The 26,662-nt window shown below is 47.5% G+C and overlaps 1 protein-coding gene across 1 annotated transcript in view; it reads left to right on the top strand.

Annotated features, from left to right (window-relative positions):
* Positions 1–9,111: 9,111 nt before the first annotated feature.
* LOC135504220 (PDZ domain-containing protein 4-like) overlaps positions 9,112–26,662 on the top strand; it is a 31,510-nt gene continuing 13,959 nt past the window's right edge. Inside the window, 1 exon segment of the mRNA XM_064922577.1 lies at positions 9,112–10,365. Coding sequence (XP_064778649.1) covers positions 10,306–10,365 — 60 coding nt within the window. The 5' untranslated portion in view covers positions 9,112–10,305.

The raw sequence follows: 26,662 nt of genomic DNA, 5'->3' as shown, positions 1-26,662 counted from the left end.
GACGACAGGGGAGAGGGAGACAGGAGAGAGGACGACAGGAGAGAGGAAGACAGGAGAGAGGACGACAGGAGAGAGGACGACAGGTTTGAGGGAGACAGGATAGAGGACGACAGGGGAGAGGAAGACAGGAGAGAGGAAAACAGGGGAGAGGAAGACAGGAGAGAGGACGACAGGGGAGAGGAATACAGGAGAGAGGACGACAGGGGAGAGGACGACAGGGGAGAGGAAGACAGGAGAGAGGATGACAGGGGAGAGGACGACAGGGGAGAGGACAACAGGGGAGAGGAAGACAGGAGTACAGGAGAGAGTAAGACAGGAGAGAGGACGACAGGGGAGAGGAATACATGGGAGAGGACGACAGGGAAGAGGAAGACAGGGGAGAGTACGACAGGGAGAGGAAGACAGGGGAGAGGAAGACAGGAGAGAGGACTACAGGAGAGAGGGAGACTGGGGAGAGGAAGACAGGGGAGAGGGAGACAGGGGAGAGGAAGACATGAGAGAGGACAATTGGGGAGAGGGAGACAGGAGAGAGGACGACAGGTTTGAGGGAGACAGGATAGAGGACGAAAGGGGAGAGGAAGACAGGAGAGAGGAAAACAGGGGAGAGGACGGCAGGGGAGAGGACGACAGGGGAGAGGAAGACAGGAGATAGGAAGACAGAAGAGAGGACGGCAGGGGAGAGGACGACAGGGGAGAGGACGACAGGGGAGAGGAAGACAGGAGAGAGGACGACAGGGGAGAGGAAGACAGGAGAGAGGAAGACAGGAGAGAGGACAGCAGGAGAGAGGACAACAGGAGAGAGGGAGACAGGGGAGAGGGAGACAGGGGAGAGGAAGACAGGAGAGAGGAAGACAGGAGAGAGGAAGACAGGAGAGAGGACGACAGGGGAGAGGAAGACAGGAGATAGGAAACAGGGGAGAGGAAGACAGGAGAGAGGACAACAGGGGAGAGGAAGACAGGAGAGAGGACGACAGGAGAGAGGAAGACTGGGGAGAGGAAGACAGGGGAGAGGACGACAGGGGAGAGGGAGAGAGGGGAGAGGACGTCAGGGGAGAGGAAGACAGGAGAGAGGACGACAGGGGAGAGGACGACAGGGGAGAGGACGACGGGAGTAGAAGACAGGAGTACAGGAGAGAGGAAGACAGGGGAGAGGAAGACAGGAGAGAGGATGACAGGGGAGAGGGAGACAGGAGAGAGGACGACAGGAGAGAGGAAGACAGGAGAGAGGAAGACAGGGGAGAGGAAGACAGGAGAGAGGACGACAGGGGAGAGGAAGTCAGGAGAGAGGACGACAGGGGAGAGGAAGACAGGAGATAGGAAAACAGGGGAGAGGAAGACAGGAGAGAGGACAACAGGGGAGAGGAAGACAGGAGAGAGGACGACAGGAGAGAGGAAGACAGAGGAGAGGTACGACAGGGGAGAGGACGACAGGAGAGAGGATGACAGGAGAGAGGACACAGGAGAGAGGAAGACAGGAGAGGAAGACAGGGGAAGGAAGACAGGGAGAGGAAGACAGGAGAGAGGACGACAGGGGAGAGGGAGACAGGAGAGAGGACGACAGGAGAGAGGAAGACAGGGGAGAGGACGACAGGAGAGAGGACGACAGGGGAGAGGAAGACAGGAGAGAGGAAAACAGGGGAGAGGAAGACAGGAGAGAGGACGACAGGGGAGAGGAATACAGGAGAGAGGACAACAGGGGAGAGGAAGACAGGAGTACAGGAGAGAGGAAAACAGGAGAGAGGACGACAGGGGAGAGGAATACATGGGAGAGGACGACAGGGAAGAGGAAGACAGGGGAGAGTACGACAGGGAGAGGAAGACAGGAGAGAGGAAGACAGGAGAGAGGACTACAGGAGAGAGGGAGACTGGGGAGAGAAGACAGGGAGAGGGAGACAGGGGAGAGGAAGACAGGAGAGAGGACAATTGGGGAGAGGAGACAGGAGAGAGGACGACAGGTTTGAGGGAGACACGATAGAGGACGAAAGGGGAGAGGAAGACAGGAGAGAGGAAAACAGGGGAGAGGAAGACAATGGAGAGGACGACAGGGGAGAGGAAGACAGGAGAGATAGGAAGACAGGAGAGAGGACGACAGGGGAGAGGACGACAGGAGAGGAAGACAGGAGAGAGGACAACAGGGGAGAGGAAGACAGGAGAGAGGAAGACAGGAGAGAGGACAGCAGGAGAGGGACAACAGGAGAGAGGGAGACAGGGGAGAGGGAGACAGGGAGAGGAAGACAGGAGAGAGGAAGACAGGAGAGAGGATGACAGGGGAGAGGAAGACAGGAGAGGGGAAGACAGGAGAGAGGAAGACAGGAGAGAGGGAGACAGGAGAGGGGAAGACAGGAGAGAGGAAGACAGGGGAGAGGAAGACAGGGGAGAGGGAGACAGGAGAGAGGGCGACAGGGGAAAGGGAGACAGGGGAGAGGTTGACAGGAGAGAGGACGACAGGGGAGAGGAAGACAGGAGAGAGGACGACAGGAGAGAGGACGACAGGGGAGAGGACGACAGGGGAGAGCGAGACAGGGGAGAGGGAGACAGGGGAGAGGAAGACGACAGGGGAGAGGACGACAGGGGAGAGGGAGAGAGGGGAGAGGACGACAGGGGAGAGGAAGACAGGAGAGAGGACGACAGGGGAGAGGACGACAGGGGAGAGGACGACGGGAGTAGAAGACAGGAGTACAGGAGAGAGGAAGACAGGGGAGAGGATGACAGGAGAGATGACAGGGGAGGGAGACAGGGAGAGAGGAGACAGGAGAGAGGACGAGAGGAAAGACAGGGGAGAGGAAGACAGGAGAGAGGACGACAGGGGAGAGGAAGACAGGGGAGAGGAAGACAGGGAGAGGAAGACAGGAGAGAGGACGACAGGGAGAGGAAGACAGGAGATAGACAGGGGAGAGGAAGACAGGATAGAGGACAACAGGGGAGAGGAAGACAGGAGAGAGGACGACAGGAGAGAGGAAGACAGAGGAGAGGTACGACAGGGGAGAGGAAGACAGGGGAGAGGAAGACAGGGGAGAGGACGACAGGGGAGAGGATGACAGGAGAGAGGACTACAGTAGAGAGGAAGACTGGGGAGAGGAAGACAGGAGAGAGGAAGACAGGGAGAGGAAGACAGGAGAGAGGACGACAGGGGAGAGGGAGACAGGAAGAGACAGGAGAGAGGAAGACAGGAGAGAGAGACAGGAGAGACAGGGGAGACAGGTTCGAGGACGACAAGGGAGAGGAATACAGGAGAGAGGACAACAGGGGAGAGGAAGACAGGAGTACAGGAGAGAGGAAAACAGGAGAGAGGACGACAGGGGAGAGGAATACATGGGAGAGGACGACAGGGAAGAGGAAGACAGGGGAGAGTACGACAGGGGAGAGGAAGACAGGAGAGAGGAAGACAGGAGAGAGGACTACAGGAGAGAGGGAGACTGGGGAGAAGAAGACAGGGGAGAGGGAGACAGGGGAGAGGAAGACAGGAGAGAGGACAATTGGGGAGAGGGAGACAGGAGAGAGGACGACAGGTTTGAGGGAGACACGATAGAGGACGAAAGGGGAGAGGAAGACAGGAGAGAGGAAAACAGGGGAGAGGAAGACAATGGAGAGGACGACAGGGGAGAGGAAGACAGGAGATAGGAAGACAGGAGAGAGGACGACAGGGGAGAGGACGACAGGGGAGAGGAAGACAGGAGAGAGGACAACAGGGGAGAGGAAGACAGGAGAGAGGAAGACAGGAGAGAGGACAGCAGGAGAGAGGACAACAGGAGAGAGGGAGACAGGGGAGAGGGAGACAGGGGAGAGGAAGACAGGAGAGAGGAAGACAGGAGAGAGGATGACAGGGGAGAGGGAGACAGGGGAGAGGAAGACAGGAGAGAGGAAGACAGGAGAGAGGAAGACAGGAGAGAGGACGACAGGGGAGAGGAAGACAGGAGAGAGGACGACAGGGGAGAGGGAGACAGGAGAGAGGGCGACAGGGGAAAGGGAGACAGGGGAGAGGTTGACAGGAGAGAGGACGACAGGGGAGAGGAAGACAGGAGAGAGGACGACAGGAGAGAGGACGACAGGGGAGAGGACGACAGGGGAGAGGACGACAGGGGAGAGCGAGACAGGGGAGAGGGAGACAGGGGAGAGGAAGACGACAGGGGAGAGGACGACAGGGGAGAGGGAGAGAGGGGAGAGGAAGACAGGGGAGAGGAAGACAGGAGAGAGGACGACAGGGGAGAGGACGACAGGGGAGAGGACGACGGGAGTAGAAGACAGGAGTACAGGAGAGAGGAAGACAGGGGAGAGGATGACAGGAGAGAGGATGACAGGGGAGAGGGAGACAGGAGAAAGGACGACAGGAGAGAGGAAGACAGGAGAGAGGAAGACAGGGGAGAGGAAGACAGGAGAGAGGACGACAGGGGAGAGGAAGTCAGGAGAGAGGACGACAGGTTTGAGGGAGACAGGAGAGAGGACGACAGGGGAGAGGAAGACAGGAGATAGGAAAACAGGGGAGAGGAAGACAGGATAGAGGACAACAGGGGAGAGGAAGACAGGAGAGAGACGACAGGAGAGACAGAGGGGGTGCGAGAGAGGAAGACAGGGGAGAGGAAGACAGGGGAGAGGACGACAGGGGAGAGGATGACAGGAGAGAGGACTACAGTAGAGAGGAAGACTGGGGAGAGGAAGACAGGAGAGAGGAAGACAGGGAGAGGAAGACAGGAGAGAGGACGACAGGGGAGAGGGAGACAGGAGAGAGGGAGACAGGAGAGAGGAAGACAGGAGAGAGGACGACAGGAGAGAGGACGATAGGTTTGAGGGAGACAGGTTCGAGGACGACAAGGGAGAGGAAGACAGGAGAGAGGAAAACAGGGGAGAGGAAGACAGGAGAGAGGACGACAGGGGAGAGGAATACAGGAGAGAGGATGACAGGGGAGAGGAAGACAGGAGAGAGGACGACAGGGGAGAGGAAGACAGGAGAGAGGACGACAGGGGAGAGGACGACAGGGGAGAGGACGACAGGGGAGAGGAAGACAGGAGTACAGGAGAGAGGAAGACAGGAGAGAGGACGACAGGGGAGAGGAAGACAGGAGAGTGGAAGACAGGAGACAGGACAACAGGAGAGAGGGAGTCTGGGGAGAGGAAGACAGTGGAGAGGGAGACAGGGGAGAGGAAGACAGTAGAGAGGAAGACAGGAGAGAGGAAGACAGGGGAGAGGGAGACAGTGGAGAGGAAGACAGTAGAGAGGAAGACAGGAGAGAGGAAGACAGAAGAGAGGACGACAGGGGAGAGGAAGACAGGAGAGAGGACAACAGGGGAGAGGGAGACAGGAGAGAGGGCGACAGGGGAAAGGGAGACAGGGGAGAGGTTGACAGGAGAGAGGACGACAGGGGAGAGGAAGACAAGAGAGAGGACGACAGGGGAGAGCGAGACAGGGGAGAGGAAGACAGGAGAGAGGCAGACAGTGGAGAGGGAGACAGGGGAGAGGGAGACAGAAGAGAGGACGACAGGGGAGAGGACGACAGGGGAGAGGGAGAGAGGGGAGAGGACAACAGGGGAGAGGAAGACAGGAGAGAGGGCGACAGGGGAGAGGACGACAGGGGAGAGGACGACAGGGGAGTAGAAGACAGGAGTACAGGAGAGAGGAAGACAGGGAGAGGAAGACAGGAGCGAGGACGACAGGGGAGAGGGAGACAGGAGGGAGGACGACAGGACAGAGGAAGACAGGGGAGAGGAAGACAGGATAGAGGACGACAGGGGAGAGGAAGACAGGAGAGAGGACGACAGGTTTGAGGGAGACAGGAGAGAGGACGACAGGGGAGAGGAAGACAGGAGAGAGGAAAACAGGGGAGAGGAAGACAGGAGAGAGGACGACAGGGGAGAGGAAGACAGGAGAGAGGACGACAGGAGAGAGGACGACAGGGGAGAGGACGACAGGGGAGAGGACGACAGGAGAGAGGACGACAGGAGAGAGGACGACAGGGGAGAGGAAGACAGGGGAGAGGACGACAGGGGAGAGGACGACAGGGGAGAGGACGACAGGGGAGAGGACGACAGGGGAGAGTACGACAGGGGAGAGGAAGACAGGAGAGAGGACGACAGGGGAGAGGGTTGAGAGAAATACTGAAATTATGTAAAAAAATCAAATTTTTTAAATAGTTGTTTGTAGGCTATAATTTTATTTTTTAATATTTGTTCTTTCTTACAGTGTTCAGTTTACAGGGATTCACTGATTTAATAGACCCCGTCCCCTGGTCTGTGTCTCATAGCTCTACTTGGTTCTAAAACAATTGGCAAGTGTGATTGTTGCAAATGTGCCGACAGAGCTGTGTTTAAAATTGAAATTAGACAATGAACAGTACTAAAATGCAGCTTGATATTCAGAGAGGGAGAGAGGGTCAAGGGAAGTCAATGAAAATATATAACTTGAGGGAATACACAAGTATTGTGCAAACAAAACAGGTGCATATACACAGCATTTAAACCATTTGTTATCCACATGATTGCAGCATTTCCAGGTTTGTATTGTTTGCATTTTGAATGCCGTACTGCTGAAAGCCCTCCCTGTCTCCACCCCACCCCCTCTCTTCTCCATCTCCCACTCTCTCCCACACAGTCATGTACTTCACATTCCTTGGCTGTGTTCCATCTTTAAATCCATCCCATCATACACCTGTTATCCAATTGTTCTGTCTCCCTCTCTTTTCCTTCTCATTTTCTTCCTTCTGTGTGTCAGCGCTTCAACTCATTTAAATTCACAGGCGGTTAGAGGCTCTCTACCTCCATTTCTGTTTGTCTAGTATAGTACATTATCCCATATTATTCTTGGTACCTTATCATTAAGCAATTGATACTTGTAGGGATACATACAGTATGTCACATTATATTTGAATATTGACAAATGTTTATTGATAGTGCTCCTTGACTGTTCATTATTTCATGTAGATTGTAGTAGCTTTCTCTCTCTCTCTCTCTCTCTCTCTCTCTTCAGCTCTGTTCTACCTGCATAGTGAAAACAGATCATCAGGCTTTCTGGAGCATGCCCTGTGTTTCCCACAGAGAGAGAGAGACAGAGAAAGAGGGAGAGAGACGGGAGCAAGAGAGAGAGCAAGAGGGGGAGGAGGGGTAGCAAATGGGGGGACTAGGGGAGGGGGCCAGAGCCTACCTCTGGAAAGCCAGAGAGAGAGAGAGAGAGAGAGAGAACAGTGTTGCATCCAGTAGAATCCTATTCAGCAGTAGCAGACATGCTTGATAGTGCTGTGTGCGGATCAGCAGGCTCTTTACCGCTGGGCAGGAACGCCTTTGTGTTCCCCTCTGCAGTGGGGGAGTGCATTTACTGTCGTGCCTGAGGGGAGAAGCCAAGACAATCCCCCAATCAGCCGTCAGTGATTTCTATCATCTTCTACGTGTGGTGATTGGGATTTATGTCCAACCTGAGGGAGGCAGTGTGCTTTACACTCTGGCTCCATAAACCACCTGGATGGACGCTTTTGTCCCTCCCAACGCTTTTGTTTCTAATTGCGGATTTTTTAAAGAATGACCAACAGACAAAAGGTGGATTATTACTGCAGATCTGGTACCTCACATTCTTGATTTGATGTTATTTTCTTCCTGCAGTAGAAGATGGATGAACTTTCTATTTCTGGGCTCTAGTTTAAGCTTTGTTTTTGTTTGTGAGGACAAAGAGTGGCAGAAGTCCTGCAAGAGGAAATACTCTCATTTTCTGTCATTTCTCATCACTACATTTGACATCTCCTCTCCTTCTTTCCTTCGTGGATCTGTAGAGTCCATACCTGTTAGACACAGATCATTCACATGACAGACTGTGGGTTTCAAACTAGAGGTTTTACAATAGTGGCCAGGTAAGAATTAGAATTTGTGTACATCCTCATGCGATGAAAGGCTCAATGTGGAACTTATCATGGAGAGAGCGTAGGAACCGTTGGGACATTTGACACGCCTGTTTGGCTTTCAGCACCTGCTGTGACTGTCTGACACAGTTCTACAGCTAGACTGGCATTGGCTCTGGTGCTTACTGCCTAGCCTGACAGACTGGGAGTGTTTTTTACAAGTGTGTGTGCATGTCTGTGTGTGTGTGTGTTGATCTTTTATATTGCAGTTGGTTATATACTGTGTGTATGTGCCAGTGTCAAGGATAACACTGAGTGTCTGGAGATAGTACAGGTAGGTGCAGTCAGTGAGGCTTTGAGGAAGGATTACAGAAGCTAACACCTTGTTCTTGACAGTAGCTTGGCTGGGCAGAGGTGAACTTTTGAAAGCATAAAATGTTGAGTGATGTCCAGATTGCAGGGCCTTCTGGAGGAAGTGCTGATAAGACTTAAACGTTTAACCTGTTAAAGGTAATGAGACTGAGACAGTCAGGAGAGATACAGGCTGTAAATGGTTACACGGTTACAGTATAATGCCGTACGTTTCCACTTCAGCATGCATTATCTTAGGGGATAATGAGAGAAGGAGTGCAGGATTTAAGTCAATACACTGAATTAGTCCACTTAAACAGGTGAAGGACGGATTGAATGATAGATAGCAATGAGAGAGGAGCAAGAGGCATACTTTCAATCAACACATTTTAATGAGGAAAACAAAGACCCTTAAACCTTATATTTCTAATGAAAAGCCCATTATTTTACACATGGCTTATCATTGGTGTTCTTAAAGTTGACTCGTCCTGATTTCACCAATAGTCCTGAAAACACAACATGTAATTGATCCCTTAGAGGTTTTGATATAGATTATTGCACACGACTGAGTAGGGGGGTTCCTGTTCTCTAACAGGCCTATAATTGAATTATCATTTTTCATTCAGTGACACCCAAAATCAATAGCCTCCAGTGTTTCAGTTGATTGGAAATGCCCTGGTTTAGCTTATCAATGAGCCATAACTGTCAAAAGAGCTGGCTAGAAACCTGAAAGAACACCTGAAGCTGAATCTACCAGTCTCACACACCTTCTGCAGACAACTGTCTAGTTTCCTCAAACACTCCACAGTGATAATTTACATGATATACATTTTGCATGTAGACCAGTGTCAGTGAAACAGTTGTATCCTAAAAGTGGTTCTTAGCGTCTGTTATTCTGACAGATACACAACATCAAGCAGAGAGGTGCAGTTGAGACAGCAGTTTCCTCGTCTGTTGTTGCCTCACTGGGATTCGTGTGCAGGTGTGCGTGTTATTGGGTTTCGTGTAGCCAATACATACTGCTAATCTTAGCTCAACAGCCAGGGCTTGAGATTCAGGCAGTAGGATAGATTGTTCAGTGGGCAGATTATCTCTCTCTCCTCTTGGTCTGTTTCAATGGAGGTAAACCAGAAGATGTCAATGACCCCAAGCACCAATGAAAAAGTACTGAGGAGTCCATTGGTCCTGAAAAGGTGAAAGTACCAGAACAAAAGAAAAGTGAAACCTGAGAAAAAGGCTGTCAGAGGGATAACTTATCACACAAGCCGGACTCGAGCAATCCTTCTAAACCTGGAGAGGGAGTGTTAGGGGAAAAAGAGGGCAAGAAGTTATTTGATATCGGCGCCTGATTGCATCTGAAACTTTGAAAGAGTTTCTTTAAAAGAGTGCTGAGGATTAGCTGAGCTGAGCGTGAGACCAGAGAAAGGCGTGGGCGAGTTCACGTCGAGTTCCATTGGGGAAAAAGTCTCAGCTAGTTGAGAGAGACAGCTCAAAAGGTGACTGTTCAACAGAAATCATGCAGAATTAGGCTGCATACACTTTAGGTCTAGGTCACATGCATGATTATTATTGACAGGTGATTGAATCATTATTGAATAGTTATGATGGACTGTCTTAAATACAATACAACACAATAACACCGATCAGTCAGTCAATCTGTCAGTCCTTTCAACCCATCCTCAGCTCCCTTGTCAACTTACTCATCTCTCAGTCCCCCCCCTCCCACCCTCTGACTCACCAGTCCAAAAATCCTGATGAAGTCACGCAAAACCTAACCTGAATATAACCACTCCACGCTTATGAAGACAAACAAAGATATGTGTACTCTGCAATGGGGACAGAAACAGATGGGAGGACACCCAAAACCCTTTTTTAAATGTAGGGATTAGGTTTGGATTGTAAAACTTGACATCTGGAACGAGGATAGGAACAGGACACAGGGACACAGCCTGTTTTTGGGGACAGAGAAACTCTGATATCCATAATCCACAGTGCCCTGAAATAAGAGTGGTTGACACTCAGGACCTGTAGGTCTGTGGGGAGCTCTCTGACTGCCACACCGAAGGGAGAGAGAGGTGTTTTAAGGTACTGTTCTCCTGGACTAGTTTGGCCCCGCCTGGCCTGAGTCCAGGACACCATGGGGTGTAACATGTGTATGGTTCAGAAGCCTGAGGAACAGTACAGGGTCATGTTCCAGGTGAGTTTCTCTCTCTCTCTCTCTCTCTCTCTCTCTCTCTCTCTCTCTCTCTCTCTCTCAGCCTACTGTAGTACCAAGCCTTTTAACATTCCTCTCTCTCTCTCTCTCTCTCTCTCTCTCTCTCTCTCTCAGCCTACTGTAGTACCAAGCCTTTTAACATTCTCTCTCTTGCTCTCCCTCTCTCTCTCTCTCTCTCTCTCTCTCTCTCTCCTAGCCTACTGTAGTACCAAGCCTTTTAACATTCTCTCTCTCTCTCTCTCTCTCTCTCTCTCTCTCTCTCTCTCTCTCTCTCTCTCTCTCTCTCTAGCCTACTGTGGTACCAAGCCTTTTAACATTCTCTCTCTCTCTCTCTCTAGCCTACTGTAGTACCAAGCCTTTTAACATTCTCCTCTCTCCTCCTCTCTTGCTTTCTTGATACTGTCACAGCTTATTCATATTGACACCTCTCTGATACAGTGTCTGTCTGTCTGCAATCTAATGACAGTATGTGTTGTTGTATTCAGACCCATTGACTTTTTCCACATTTTGTTACTTTACAGCCATATTCTAAAATGGATTTAAAAAATAAAAACAGTTCCTCAGAAATCTACACACAATACTCCATAATGACAAAGCGTAAACATGTTTTTAGAATCTTCAGCAAATGTATTAAAATTAAAAACAGAAATACCTTATTTACATAAGTATTCAGACTCTTTACTGTGAGACTCAAAGTTGAGCTCAGGTCCATCCTATTTCCATTGATCATCCTTGAGATTTTTCTTCAACTTGATTGGAGTCCACCTGTGGTAAATTTAATTGATTGGGCATGATTTAGAAAGGCCCACACCTGTCTATATAAGGTCCCACAGTTGACAGTGCATAAGGTCGGTGAAATTGTCCGTAGAGCTCAGAGACAGGATTGCGTCGAGGCACAGAACTGGGGAAGGGAACCAAAAAATGTCTGCAGCATTGAAGGTCCCCAAGAACACAGTGGCCTCCATCATTCTTAAATGGAAAAGTTGGGAACCACCAAGACTCTTCCTAGAGCTGGCTGCCCAGCCAAACTGAGCAATCAGGGGAGAAGTGCCTTGGTCAGCGAGGTGACCAAGGACCCGATGGTCACTCTGCCAGAGCTCAAATTCCTCTGTGGAGAGGGGAGAACCTTCCAAAAGGACTACCATCTCTGCAGCACTCCACCAATCAGGCCTTTATGTTAGAGTGGCCAGACAGAAGCCAGGTACATGACAGCCCACTTGGAGAAGTCACTCTTTGGCCTTATTGCCAAGTGTCATGTCTGGAGAAAACCTGGCACCATCGCTACGTTGAACAATGGTGGTGGCAGCATCATGCTGTAGGGATGTTTCTCAGCGGTAGGGACTGGGAGACTAGTCAGGATCGAGGGAAAGATGAATAGAGCAAGTGTAACGGATGTGAAACGGCTAGCTAGTTAGCGGTGGTACGCGCTAAATAGCGTTTCAATCGGTGACGTCACTCGCTTTGAGACCTTGAAGTAGTGGCTCCCCTTGCTCTGCAAGGGCCGCGGCTTTTGTGGAGCGATGGGTAACGATGCTTCGTGGGTGACTGTTGTTGTTGTGTGCAAAGGGTCGTGGTTCGCGCCCGGGTATGGGCAAGGGGACGGTTTAAAGTTATACTGTTACACAAAGTACAGAGAGATCATTGATGTAAACTTGCTCCAGAGAGCTCAGGACCTCACACTGTGGTGAAGGTTCACTTTCCAACATGACAACGACCCTAAGTACACAGCCAAGACAATGCAGGAGTGGCTTCAGGACAAGTCTCTGAATGTCCTTGAGTGACCCAGCCAGAGCCCGGACTTGAACCCGATCGAACATCTCTATAGAGACCTGAAAATAGTTGTGCAGCAACGCTATCCATCTAACCTCATAGAGCTTGAGAGGATCTGCAGAGAAGAATGGGAGGAACTCCCCAAATACAGGTGTGCTAAGCTTGTAGCATCATACCTAAGAAGACTCAAGGCTGTAATCGCTGCCAAAGGTTTTGCTTCGTCATTATGGGGTATTGTGTGTAGATTTATGAGGAAAAAATGAATAAGGCTGTAACCTAACATCATGTGGAAAAAGTCAAGGGGTCTGAATACTTTCCGAAGGCACTGTATCTCGAGTCGTGCTCAGCCACAACTCAGTCACAATGCTCTGGTGGCACCACCTGTAGCAACAGAGACGGGCGTCAATATGCTGATGTCATATAGGTCTAATGTCAGTCATTCAGCAAACCAGCTGACAGATTATGTATATGCTCAATGGTTTCAACACCCCATCCATATGAACAAGCCATGCATGTATTAATTAAAATGATCAAACTATTGATTAACAGTTCAAAGTAATAACACCCACAAGCAATTACTGAGGTGCACACAGTAAAATGACCATGAACAATGTAACTACAACCACCCTAATGATGGACTATTAGAAAACAAAAACACAAAGAGAAAAATAACAATAACATCAATCTAAAGAGTCTGATTATTATTGTAAAAAAAAACGAATAATGCAGGAATATTCATGATTATCTTTTTATCTGACAATGATGCATAATTCATTAAATGTAGGCATTTTAGCTCAGCGCCAAAATAGTTTTTGTCCAGGGGGTGCACTGAAGGGTTGCCACGGTTACAGCCTCAGCAAACAGCAACATTTGGCAACTGCAAGATCAAGGTGTGCTCCCATGTACCCTGTGAATCTAGTTTTTGCTTCATGAGTTTGTGGTAATATCTGTGAGACTGAATAAACACCCCACATAAAAAGATAATGCCCGGGAAACAGCTTCAATATCTATATGTTCTCATGTATCAGACGTGCCACAACAAGCATAGGGATGTATACTGTATGGATTGTTATTCTATTGTTATGGTCGTATGTCAAAGAGTCAGGACATGTGAGTCTGTGCCAGTTATCAGAGTTGCATCTCGTGCCTGAGGCAAAGCCAAGAAAGAGAACAACGGGCGACGACATGACTGCAAGTGGTAGACTAATGAGTCAGGCAAAGGAAAGGAAAAGACAGAATTGGAAAAAGAAAAAGGGGAGGGAAGGAAAGAAGGAAGGAAGGATAAAGAGGGCTATTTTTCTGCTGTTTGCCCTCAAAAGATGACAGGAGTAATTGATTTGAGCGCTTCACAGAGCAGGGATGAATAGGTAGGCTTGAGTGACTTCCCTGATCCCCCGGGTGTGTGTGTGTCTGCGTGCTTGTGTGTATGCTTGGCTGCCAATGTGTGTGTGTGTGTGTGTGTGTGTGTGTGTGTGTGTGTGTGTGTGTGTGTGTGTGTGTGTGTGTGTGTGTGTGTGTGTGTGTGTGTGTGTGTGTGTGTGTGTGTGTGTGTGTGTGTGTGTGTGTGTGTGTGTGTGTGTGTGTGTCTGTGTCTGTGTCTGTGTCTGTGTGTGTGTGTGTAGTCTGAAGCATGCAAGGGAGACTGTCTGTAAATTCATTGACCCTTTTTCAGAGGTCAGCCTTGATGACAGAGACCACATGCTGGGTCAGTGTGTATTGATATAGTGTAAAATCAAATCACTTCACTGATCAAGCGTTCAAACAATTGTGTAATAAGCGATACAATAAAGGTATGCCCAAGGGAGGGAGCTCTAACCACACAAAAGGTGTTCAGCTTTTATAGACAGCAAAGTTCTCTGGCAGACAGTGTGAGCCACTGTCTGAGACCCAAACAAGCAGGGGTGGGGAGTAAAACAGTGGTGGTTTATCACTGAGTCCTCTGACTGGGCAGAATACTTCTGTTCTCTGTCCCGTCTGGGTGATGTAGCATGGAACCTGTTTGTATGCACTGTGGTCCAATCAGTCTGTACCCAATGTCTCCAAAGAGCACACAAGAGAGCCTCTGCCTGGATAAAGGGAGGATACACCGACAGAACTGAGACACATACACCACTGTTCTATTGGCAGAAATCATGGTTACCACCAGTGCTCTCATGCAACACGTGAAGGCCAGATGGCAAAGGGTGTGTTAAGATGATCACATAGGCATGTTGCTAGACCATCAGCATTCCAAACAGAATACACTGACAGTTTGATAGTAAAGCATGTTTTCCTTTCATCCAAAGGCTGAAATTTCCATTTAAATAAAATTCTTAAATTAAAAGAACTCACCACATGACAATATTGTAAATACAGAATTTCTAAAAACTCCATGATGCCAAATAAAAGAGAACAATTTCACGGTTTTCTAAAACACTGCATGTCTCTTGAGGTTTTGTGCTTTGTTCTGGGACCGGTTTCCCAAAAGCATCTTAAGGATGAACTTAGCCTTAAGGATTAACTTAGCCTTAAGGATGAACTTAGCCTTATTAAGGATGAACTTAGCCTTAAGGATGAACTTAGCCTTAAGGATGAACTTAGCCTTAAGGATGAACTTAGCTTTAAGATGCTGTTTGGAAACCGGGCCCAGGGCTTTTCACAAAAATGCATAAATACACATCCAAATTAGACTCAGTTAAATGAGAAATGATCTGCTATTCATGTAAATCAAATCAAAAATCAAATCAAATCAAATTTTATTTGTCACATACACATGGTTAGCAGATGTTAATGCGAGTGTAGCGAAATGCTTGTGCTTCTAGTTCCGACAATGCAGTAATAACCAACAAGTAATCTCACTAACAATTCCTAAACTACTGTCTTATACACAGTGTAAGGGGATAAAGAATATGTACATAAGGATATATGAATGAGTGATGGTACAGAGCAGCATAGGCAAGATACAGTAGATGGTATCGAGTACAGTATATACATATGAGATGAGTATGTAAACAAAGTGGCATAGTTAAAGTGGCTAGTGATACATGTATTACATAAGGATGCAGTAGATGATATAGAGTACAGTATATACGTATGCATATGAGATGAATAATGTAGGGTAATTAACATTATATAAGGTAGCATTGTTTAAAGTGGCTAGTGATATATTTACATCATTTCCCATCAATTCCCATTATTAAAGTGGCTGGAGTTGAGTCAGGTCAGTGTGTTGGCAGCAGCCACTCAATGTTAGTGGTGGCTGTTTAACAGTCTGATGGCCTTGAGATAGAAGCTGTTTTTCAGTCTCTCGGTCCCAGCTTTGATGCACCTGTACTGACCTCGCCTTCTGGATGATAGCGGGGTGAACAGGCAGTGGCTCGGGTGGTTGATGTCCTTGATGATCTTTATGGCCTTCCTGTAACATCGGGTGGTGTAGGTGTTCTGGAGGGCAGGTAGTTTGCCCCCGGTGATGCGTTGTGCAGACCTCACTACCCTCTGGAGAGCCTTACGGTTGAGGGCGGAGCAGTTGCCGTACCAGGCGGTGATACAGCCCGCCAGGATGCTCTCGATTGTGCATCTGTAGAAGTTTGTGAGTGCTTTTGGTGACAAGCCAAATTTTTTCAGCCTCCTGAGGTTGAAGAGGCGCTGCTGCGCCTTCTTCACGATGCTGTCTGTGTGAGTGGACCAATTCAGTTTGTCTGTGATGTGTATGCCGAGGAACTTAAAACTTGCGACTCTCTCACTACTGTTCCATCGATGTGAATAGGGGGGTGTTCCCTCTGCTGTTTCCTGAAGTCCACAATCATCTCCATAGTTTTGTTGACGTTGAGTGTGAGGTTATTTTCCTGACACCACACTCCGAGGGCCCTCACCTCCTCCCTGTAGGCCGTCTCGTCGTTGTTGGTAATCAAGCCTACCACTGTTGTGTCGTCCTCAAACTTGATGATTGAGTTGGAGGCGTGCGTGGCCACGCAGTCGTGGGTGAACAGGGAGTACAGGAGAGGGCTCAGAACGCACCCTTGTGGGGCCCCAGTGTTGAGGATCAGCGGGGAGGAGATGTTGTTACCTACCCTCACCACCTGGGGGCGGCCCGTCAGGAAGTCCAGTACCCAGTTGCACAGGGCGGGGTCGAGACCCAGGGTCTCGAGCGGGGCTGGTGTTGAATGCCGAACTGTAGTCGATGAACAGCATTCTCATAGGTATTCCTCTTGTCCAGATGGGTTAGGGCAGTGTGCAGTGTGGTTGAGATTGCATCGTCTGTGGACCTATTTGAGCGGTAAGCAAATTGGAGTGGGTCTAGGGTGTCAGGTAGGGTGGAGGTGATATGGTCCTTGACTAGTCTCTCAAAGCACTTCATGATGACGGAAGTGAGTGCTACGGGGCGGTAGTCGTTTAGCTCAGTTACCTTAGCTTTCTTGGGAACAGGAACAATGGTGGCCCTCTTGAAGCATGTGGGAACAGCAGACTGGTATAGGGATTGATTGAATATGTCCGTAAACACACCAGCCAGCTGGTCTGCGCATGCTCTGAGGGCGCGGCTGGGGATGCCGTCTGGGCCTGCAGCCTTGCGAGGGTTAACACGTTTAAATGTTTTACTCACCTTGGCTGCAGTGAAGGAGAGACCGCATTTTTCCGTTGCAGGCAGTGTCAGTGGCACTGTATTGTCCTCAAAGCGGGCAAAAATGTTATTTAGTCTGCCTGGGAGCAAGACATCCTGGTCCGTGACTGGGCTGGATTTCTTCCTGTAGTCCGTGATTGACTGTAGACCCTGCCACATGCCCCTTGTGTCTGAGCCGTAGAATTGGGATTCTACTTTGTCTCTGTACTGACGCTTAGCTTGTTTGGTAGCCTTACGGAGGGAATAGCTGCATTGTTTGTATTCAGTCATGTTACCAGACACCTTGCCCTGATTGAAAGCAGTGGTTCGCGCTTTCAGTTTCACGCGGATGCTGCCATCAATCCAAGGTTTCTGGTTAGGGAATGTTTTAATCATTGCTATGGGAACGACATCTTCAACGCACGTTCTAATGAACTCGCACACCGAATCAGCGTATTCGTCAATGTTGTTATCTGACGCAATACGAAACATGTCCCAGTCCACGTGATGGAAGCAGTCTTGGAGTGTGGAGTCAGCTTGGTCGGACCAGCGTTGGACAGACCTCAGCGTGGGAGCTTCTTTTTTTAGCTTTTGTCTGTAGGCAGGTATCAGCAAAATGGAGTCGTGGTCAGCTTTTCCGAAAGGGGGGCGGGGCAGGGCCTTATATGCGTCGCGGAAGTTAGAGTAACAGTGATCCAAGGTTTTTCCGCCCCTGATATGCTGATAAAATTTAGGGAGTCTTGTTTTCAGATTAGCCTTGTTAAAATCCCCAACAACGATGAATGCAGCCTCCGGATAAATGGTTTCCAGTTTGCAAAGAGTTAAATAAAGTTTGTTCAGAGCCATCGATGTGTCTGCTTGGGGGGGGGGATATATACGGCTGTGATTATAATCGAAGAGAATTCTCTTGGTAGATAATGCGGTCTACATTTGATTGTGAGGAATTCTAAATCAGTTGAACAGAAGGATTTGAGTTCCTGTATGTTTCTTTCATCGCACCATGCCTCGTTAGCCATAAGGCATACACCCCCACCCCTCTTCTTACCAGAAAGGTGTTTGTTTCTGTCGGCGCGATGCGTGGAGAAACCCGTTAGCTGCACCGCTTCGGATAGCGTCTCTCCAGTGAGCCATGTTTCCGTGAAGCACAGAACGTTACAGTCTCTGATGTCCCTCTGGAATGCTACCCTTGCTCGGATTTCATCAACCTTGTTGTCAAGAGACTGGACATTGGCAAGAAGAATGCTAGGAAGTGGGGCACGATGTTGCCCGTCTCCGTAGTCTGACCAGAAGACCGCCACGTTTCCCTCTTTTTCGGAGTCGTTTTTGGGTCGCTGCATGCGATCCATTCCGTTGTCCTGTTTGTAAGGCAGAACACAGGATCCGCGTCGCGAAAAACATATTCTTGGTCGTACTGATGGTGAGTTGACGCTGATCTTATATACAGTAGTTCTTCTCGACTGTATGTAATGAAACCTAAGATGACCTGGGGTACTAATGTAAGAAATAACACGTAAAAAAAACAAAAAACTGCATAGTTTCCTAGGAACGCGAAGTGAGGCGGCCATCTCTGTCGGCGCCGGAAGTACATTGCAACATTACACTGACATTACAATGCAACATTACACTGACATTACAATTCAACATTACACTGACACTACAATGCCACCTTACACTGACATTACAATGCAACATTACACTGACATTACAATGCAACATTACACTGACATACAATGCAACATTGCACTGACATTACAATGCAACATTACACTGACATTACAATGCAACATTACACTGACATTACAATGCCATACAACACTGACATTACAATGCAACATTCCAATGCAACATTACACTGACATTACAATGCAACATTACACTGACATTATAATGCAACATTACACTGACATTACAATGCCACATTACACTGACATTACAATGCCACATTACACTGACATTACAATGCCACATTACACTGACATTACAATGCCACATTACACTGACACTACAATGCAACATTACACTGACAGTGTTTACAGCAATGCAAGAGAAGAACAGACAGTTTTGTCTGTCTGAACCCATGATTTATACACTAGATGACTAATAGGGGTGCTGTGTTGAAGCCACTGTGCCTCCATCTTGGCACTCCTTCACTAAAATATATTTTGGAAGCTATAGAAATACATGTAATGTCCTCATTTGTTTTTGTCACATTTATTCTGTTAGACACCTTAATGCATCCTTTCTAAAGTATGCTACATTTACATTTTAGTAATTTAGCTCCAGAGAGATTTACAGTTAGTGCATTCATCTTAAGGTGAGACAACTGCATATCACAGTCATAGTAAGCACATTTTCCTCAATAAATAAGCATATCCTGAAAGTAGGGAAGGGAGGGGCAGTTCACCTTGCTGATTTGAGCATAGCCTGAAAGTAGGGAAGGGAGGGGCAGTTTCCCTTGCTGATTTGAGCATAGCCTGAAAGTAGGGAAGGGAGGGGCAGTTCACCTTGCTGATTTGAGCATAGCCTGAAAGTAGGGAAGGGAGGGGCAGTTTCCCTTGCTGATTTGAGCATAGCCTGAAAGTAGGGAAGGGAGGGGCAGTTTCCCTTGCTGATTTGAGCATAGCCTGAAAGTAGGGAAGGGAGGGGCAGTTCACCTTGCTGATTTGAGCATAGCCTGAAAGTAGGGAAGGGAGGGGCAGTTCACCTTGCTGATTTGAGCATAGCCTGAAAGTAGGGAAGGGAGGGGCAGTTCACCTTGCTGATTTGAGCATAGCCTGAAAGTAGGGAAGGGAGGGGCATTTTCCCTTGCTGATTTGAGCATAGCCTGAAAGTAGGGAAGGGAGGGGCAGTTTCCCTTGCTGATTTGAGCATAGCCTGAAAGTAGGGAAGGGAGGGGCAGTTCACCTTGCTGATTTGAGCATAGCCTGAAAGTAGGGAAGGGAGGGGCAGTTCACCTTGCTGATTTGAGCATAGCCTGAAAGTAGGGAAGGGAGGGGCAGTTTCCCTTGCTGATTTGAGCATAGCCTGAAAGTAGGGAAGGGAGGGGCAGTTCACCTTGCTGATTTGAGCATAGCCTTAAAGTAAGGAAGGGAGGGGCAGTTTCCCTTGCTGATTTGAGCATAGCCTGAAAGTAGGGAAGGGAGGGGCAGTTTCCCTTGCTGATTTGAGCATAGCCTGAAAGTAGGGAAGGGAGGGGCAGTTTCTGATTTGAGCATAGCCTGAAAGTAGCTGATTTGAGCATAGCCTTAAAGTAAGGAAGGGAGGGGCAGTTTCCCTTGCTGATTTGAGCATAGCCTTAAAGTAAGGAAGGGAGGGGCAGTTTCCCTTGCTGATTTGAGCATAGCCTTAAAGTAAGGAAGGGAGGGGCAGTTTCCCTTGCTGCTCCATAGGCAAGCACCATGTTAATGTGGGTCGTGACATATCAGAGTGAACAAATTGAGAGTTAGAATAGTAGAATACACAAGATGCATTTAAAAAATGTGGTTGTGCCTCAGCAGTTTTTCTCTTGTTATGTCAGTCACTGACAGTCACTCAATTAGCCATATTAGCCTTAATGCATACATTGAAATTAAATTATGTGAGCGTAACATAAAAAAGCATATATATATAATATGTGTGCTTTTGTTATGTTTAGCTCACATAATTTAATATATATGTTTTTTTTACAGTTTTTTAATTTAAAAAATTTATTTCACCTTTATTTAATCAGGTAGACTAGTTGAGAACAAGTTCTCATTTGCAACTGCGACCTGCCCCTCCCTTGTCGACCTCCAAGTCTGGTTCATCCTTGGGAGCAATTTCCAAATGCCTGAAGGTACCACGTTCACCTGTACAAACAATAGTATGCAAGTATAAACACCATGGGACCACGCAGCCGTCATACCGCTCAGGAAGGAGACGCGGTCTGTCTCCTAGAGATACTTTGGTGCGAAAAGTGCTAATCAATCCAAAACAACAGCAAAGGACCTTGTGAAGATGCTGGAGGAAACCGGTACAAAAGTATCTATATCCACAGTAAAACGAGTCGTATATAGACATAACCTGAAAGGCCACTCAGCAAGGAAGAAGCCACTGCTCCAAAAAAAGCCAGACTACAGTTTGCAACTGCACACAACTACAAAGATTGTACTTTTTGGAGAAATGTCCTCTGGTCTGATGAATCAAAAATGGAACTGTTTGGCCACAATAACCATCATTATGTTTGGAGGAAAAAGGGGGAGGCTTGCAAGCCGAAGAACACCATCCCAACTGTGAAGCATGGGTGTGGCAGCATCATACTTACAAAGTTGTTTGCAAAATGGCTTAAGGACAACAAAGTCAAGCTATTGGAGTGGCCATCACAAAATCATGCCCGCAATCATATAGAACATTTGTGGAAAAAGCGTGTGCGAGCAAGGAGGCCTACAAACCTGACTCAGTTACACCAGCTCTGTCAGGAGGAATGGGCCAAAATTCCAACCAACTTATTGTGGGAAGCTTGTGGAAGGCTACCCAAAACGTTTGACCCAAGTTAAACAATTTAAAGACAATGCTACCAAATACTAATTGAGTGTATGTAAACTTAACAAATTAAAGGTGAAATAAATCATTCTCTCTACTATTATTCTGACATTTCACATTCTTAAAATGGTGAAAGTGGTGATCCTAACTGACCTAATTTTACTTGGATTAAATGTCAGGAATTGTGAAAAACTGAGTTTGACTGTATTTGGCTAAGGTGTGACTGTATTTGGCTAAACTTCTGACTTCAACTGTATATATATATGTATATATGTATATATGTATGTATATATATATATATATATACTGCTCAAAAAAACAAAGCAAACACTTAAACAACACAATGTAACTCCAAGTCAATCACATTTCTGTGAAATCAAACTGTCCACTTAGGAAGCAACACTGATTGACAATAAATTTCACATGCTGTTGTGCAAATGGAATAGACAACAGGTGGAAATTATAGGCAATTAGCAAGACACCCCCAATAAAGGAGTGGTTCGGCAGGTGGTGACCACAGACCACTTCTCAGTTCCTATGCTTCCTGGCTGATGTTTTGGTCACTTTTGAATGCTGGCGGTGCTTTCACTCTAGTGGTAGCATGAGACTGAGTCTACAACCCACACAAGTGGCTCAGGTAGTGCAGCTCATCCAGCATGGCACATCAATGCGAGCTTTGGAAAGAAGGTTTGCTGTGTCTGTCAGCGTAGTGTCCAGAGCATGGAGGCGCTACCAGGAGACAGGCCAGTACATCAGGAGACGTGGAGGAGGCCGTAGGAGGGCAACAACCCAGCAGCAGGACCGCTACCTCCGATTTTGTGCAAGGAGGAGCAGGAGGAGCACTGCCAGAGCCCTGCAAAATGACCTCCAGCAGGCCACAAATGCTCAAATGGTCAGAAACAGACTCCATGAGGGTGGTAATGAGGGCCGAAGTCCACAGGTGGGGGTTGTGCTTACAGCCCAACACCATGCAGGACGTGTGGCATTTGCCAGAAAACACCAAGATTGGCAAATTCGCCACTGGTGCCCTGTGCTCTTCACAGATGTAAGCAGGTTCACACTGAGCACATGTGACAGATGTGACAGAGTCTGGAGACGCCGTGGAGAACGTTCTGCTGCCTGCAACATCCTCCAGCATGACCGTTTTGGCGGTGGATCAGTCATGGTGTGGGGTGGCATTTCTTTGGGGGGCCGCACAGCCCTCCATGTGCTCGCCAGAGGTAGCCTGACTGCCATTAGGTACCGAGATGAGATCCTCAGACCCCTTGTGAGACAATATGCTGGTGCGGTTGGCCCTGGGTTCCTCCTAATGCAAGACAATGCTAGACCTCATGTGGCTGGAGTGTGCCAGCAGTTCCTGCAAGAGGAAGGCATTGATGCTATGGACTGGCCCGCTCGTTCCCCAGACCTGAATCCAATTGAGCACATCTGGGGCATCATGTCTCGCTCCATCCACCAATGCCACGTTGCACCACAGACTGTCCAGGAGTTGGCGGATGCTTTAGTCCAGGTCTGGGAGGAGATCCCTCAGGAGACCATCCGCCACCTCATCAGGAGCATGCCCAGGTGTTGTAGGGAGGTCATACAGGCACGTGGAGGCCACACACACTACTGAGCCTCATTTTGACATGTTTTAAGGACATTGCATCAAAGTTGGATCAACCTGTAGTATGGTTTTCCACTTTAATTTTGAGTGTGACTCCAAATCCAGACCTCCATGGGTTGATACATTTGATTTCCATTGATCATTTTTGTGTGATTTTGTTGTCAGCACATTCAACTATGTAAAGAAAAAAGTATTTAATAAGAATATTTCATTCATTCAGATCTAGGATGTGTTATTTTAGTGTTCCCTTTTATTTTTTTGAGCAGTGTACATAAACATTTTCCTCAAAGTACACTGAACAATAATATAAACGCAACATGTAAAGTGTGGGTCCCATGTTTCATGACCTGAGTATTTCTGTCTGTAATAAAGCCCTTTTGTAGGGAAAAACTCAGTCCAGTTGTGTGAAATCCATAGATTAGGGCCTAGATATTTTATTTCAATTGACTGATTTCCTTAAATGAACTGTAACTTAGTAAAATCTTTGAAATGGTTGCATGTTGCATTTATATTTTGTTCAATATATAATTTTTTAGAGATGACTAATTCTACTGTCCCTACTACAACAAAAATACTTCAATACATGTAATTTTGTCCTTTTTAATTGAAATACGTTCCTATGGAGGACTGGTCCTACTGGGGAGTGTCGATATGGCTGACCGATGGCTTCAATACATGGCTCAGCAATCCATGGTTTACATACAGCGTTAGTCTGAACACACGCTTCTCTTGCTGGAGGAACTTATTCATGTGTTGCTGGCTGGTGCCATGTCTTGCATAGTACACACGCATATTGTTATGTCTGCCTATGTGTTTGTAGTAAGCATTAGTTGAGCTATTAGTTGTACTATATATGTAATGCATAGCAAACTAACCAGAAAATGTATATACCTACACAACACGGTAGGAGCACAGTATCATATTTTGTGCTGCACCCAACACACACCCACCCCCCTTCAGTCCCCCCTCCATCTACCCATCCTCCCCTCAGTCTTTCCCCCAATCCTGTCTATCTCTCTCTTCTCTCTGTAGAATGGGTTTCAATGGGAGGCTGTTGCCATGGCAACTGAAGTCATTAAACAAGCCTAAAATGTTATTTTTCACACTGACACAGGCATGTTCTGACGTACACACTGTGCAAACACACAGAGAGCCCACTGACATATTTACTGAGAGCGAGTACGTATGGGCATGTGTATGCACATACACACACACAAGCACACACATAAAGATCACAGATTCTTTATATTGAAACATATGGAAACCATGTTTGACTCCGTTCCATTGATTCCATTCTAGCCATTACAATGAGCCCGTCCTCCTATAGCTCCTCCCACCAGCCGCCACTGGAGTACATTGATATGACAACTTGACAATGAAATTGACTTTGCCCTCTGACAGACTATCAATGCCAATATCTGTCTCTCACATTCTCTCCCTCTGCTATCTTTAGATTGAATCTGATCTGCCCCTTTTCTTCTCTTCCTCTCAGTATCTGTGTATTGATTGACTTCTTCTCTTGCTACAAATATCCAAACGGCTCCACATAATCACACACGCGCCCATACCACTTTCTGTCTCTCTCTCTTCCATCACTCTCTCGCTCTGAAATACTAAGCCTCAACACAGCAATATGGTAGGGAATTCTCCCACATATAAACCGGAGCAACCTGATTACTACTCAGTGAGGGTTCGGGGTCTATAGGCATCCAAAGTGAATGATCTGTAAACAGAAATACCTGTTGACTCTCACTAATTGCCTTGGTACTCACCTCAAAACAGACCTATTATTAGTCACCTCATCTGCCTCTTTATCATGGTGGCTGCACATTTTCCCTTGGGAACACCTCTCTCTGGTAAAGCTTATTTTTATGATTGTGTGTGTGTGTGTGTGTGTGTGTGTGTGTGTGTGTGTGTGTGTGTGTGTGTGTGTGTGTGTGTGTGTGTGTGTGTGTGTGTGTGTGTGTGTGTGTGTGTGTGTGTGTGTGTGTGTTTGTCAACAGCTTTGTTCTAGTTCTATCACCTTCCTGCTCGACAGGTTTGTGATTAGTTTGGAGGTCATAAAATGAGGAGAGTGGGTTTATGGGTGGTATGGGTGGTCTAGTCAGACATGTCTGTTTCAGCAGAGAGAGAGAGGGATAGAGGGAGAGAGGGAGAGAGGGGTAGAGAGAAAGGGGTATAGGGAGAGAGAGAGAGAGAGAGAGAAAGAGAGAGAGAGAGGGGTACGGGGAGAGAGATCGAGAGAGAGAGGTAGAGAGAGAGGGGTAGAGGGGTAGAGAGAGAGAGAGAGAGAGAGAGAGAGAGAGGGTAGCGAGAGAGAGGGGTAGAGGGAGAGAGAGAGAGAGAGGTAGAGAGAGAGAGGTAGACAGAGAGAGAGAGGTAGAGAGAGAGAGAGAGAGAGTGGTAGAGAGAGACAGGGGTAGAGGGAGAGAGAGAGAGAGAGAGAGAGAGGAGAGGGGGGGGGGGGGGTAGAGGGAGGAGAGAGAGAGAGAGGGGTAGAGGTGGAGGTAGAGAGAGGGGGTTGAGGGAGAAAGGGAGAGGGTTAGAGAGAGAGAGAGAGAGAGAGAGAGAGAGAGGGGTAGAGGGAGAGAGAGAGAGAGAGAGACATAGAGAGAGGGGTAGAGGGAGACAGAGAGAGGGGTAGAGGGAGAAAGAGAGAGGAGTAGAGAGAGAGAGGGAGAGAGAGAGGGAGAGAGAGAGGTAGAGAGAGAGAGGGGTAGAGGGAGAGGTCGAGAGAGGTTGAGAGAGACATAATGGGGGAAGGAAGATAGAAGAAGAGGAAATACATTTGTTTTCTTGGACAGTAACAAATACATACAGCTCCTAAAGAGGTTTGCTGAAACAAACAAAAATACATCTGCTTACTGGTATGCCTCCAGTATTGCTATTTACCCAAAATACTCGTTAGTTTAATTTGTCCAGTTGTTTTAGCAGTACTTTAATCAATAGCAGCTCATCGTTGTCCATGTGTCGGCGCTCCACCACTGCCCACTGTCCACTTGAAATGTTCTCTTGTCATATCAAATATCTGGGTTGGGACCAGAGGGCACTGAACATGTCTCCAGATTAATTGATTTTGTGAAGAGGTGACTTTTACAACCTTCAAAACATGGGAGATGAGAAAAATCACTTGTCCAACAAGTAGAATTCAATATGTGGAGGGCACATGCAGGGCCCGGGCAGCATAAAGTCTGAACACAAATATGGAAGAAATATTGTGAACTTTTTATCATGTATTTTTATGCATCATTTTATAGTATTTTATAAGTATTCATTGGGAAGAATACGCTTCAGCATAGAGTTTATGATGCGATACATTTTACAAATACTCATTTACTGCTGGGTGGGTGTTCACCACCCATTCCCAGTCTTTGTCTCCATTTTTTTACATTTTAGTCTTTAGGCAGACGCTCTTATTCAGAGTGACTGAAGACGTCAACATTCTTCAGTTTGGCTGGCGGTTAGCCGAAGTCGGCCAGGCAAACCGAACGTGTTTGCTCCCATAAGACATTTGCTTGAAAAACGAGAAAAAAGCGGTGATTGTACTATTTGTCCATTTTGAGACGCCGTAGCCTGTATACACTTGGCAGGCTAAAATACTACGAATGAATCTAATCTAATCTGTGTCTGGCTTTGATTTGGACATTTTTGGCAAGGAGATCTTAGTTGTGCAATTTTGCTCCGGTAAAGGTACCTGCATGCCTCCCAGCCTAAACATTTCGGAAGAGTTTGTGCATATATTATGAGGACATTTTGTGACGTTTTTGACACAATTTTACTTTGATGCAGTATTTCTAAATGTAAAATGTGGATGAAAACGAGTCATC

Source organism: Oncorhynchus masou, chromosome 18 (genome assembly GCF_036934945.1).
Source record: "Oncorhynchus masou masou isolate Uvic2021 chromosome 18, UVic_Omas_1.1, whole genome shotgun sequence".
Taxonomy (NCBI): Eukaryota; Metazoa; Chordata; class Actinopteri; order Salmoniformes; family Salmonidae; genus Oncorhynchus; species Oncorhynchus masou.
This window is presented reverse-complemented; position numbering and strand designations above follow the sequence as displayed.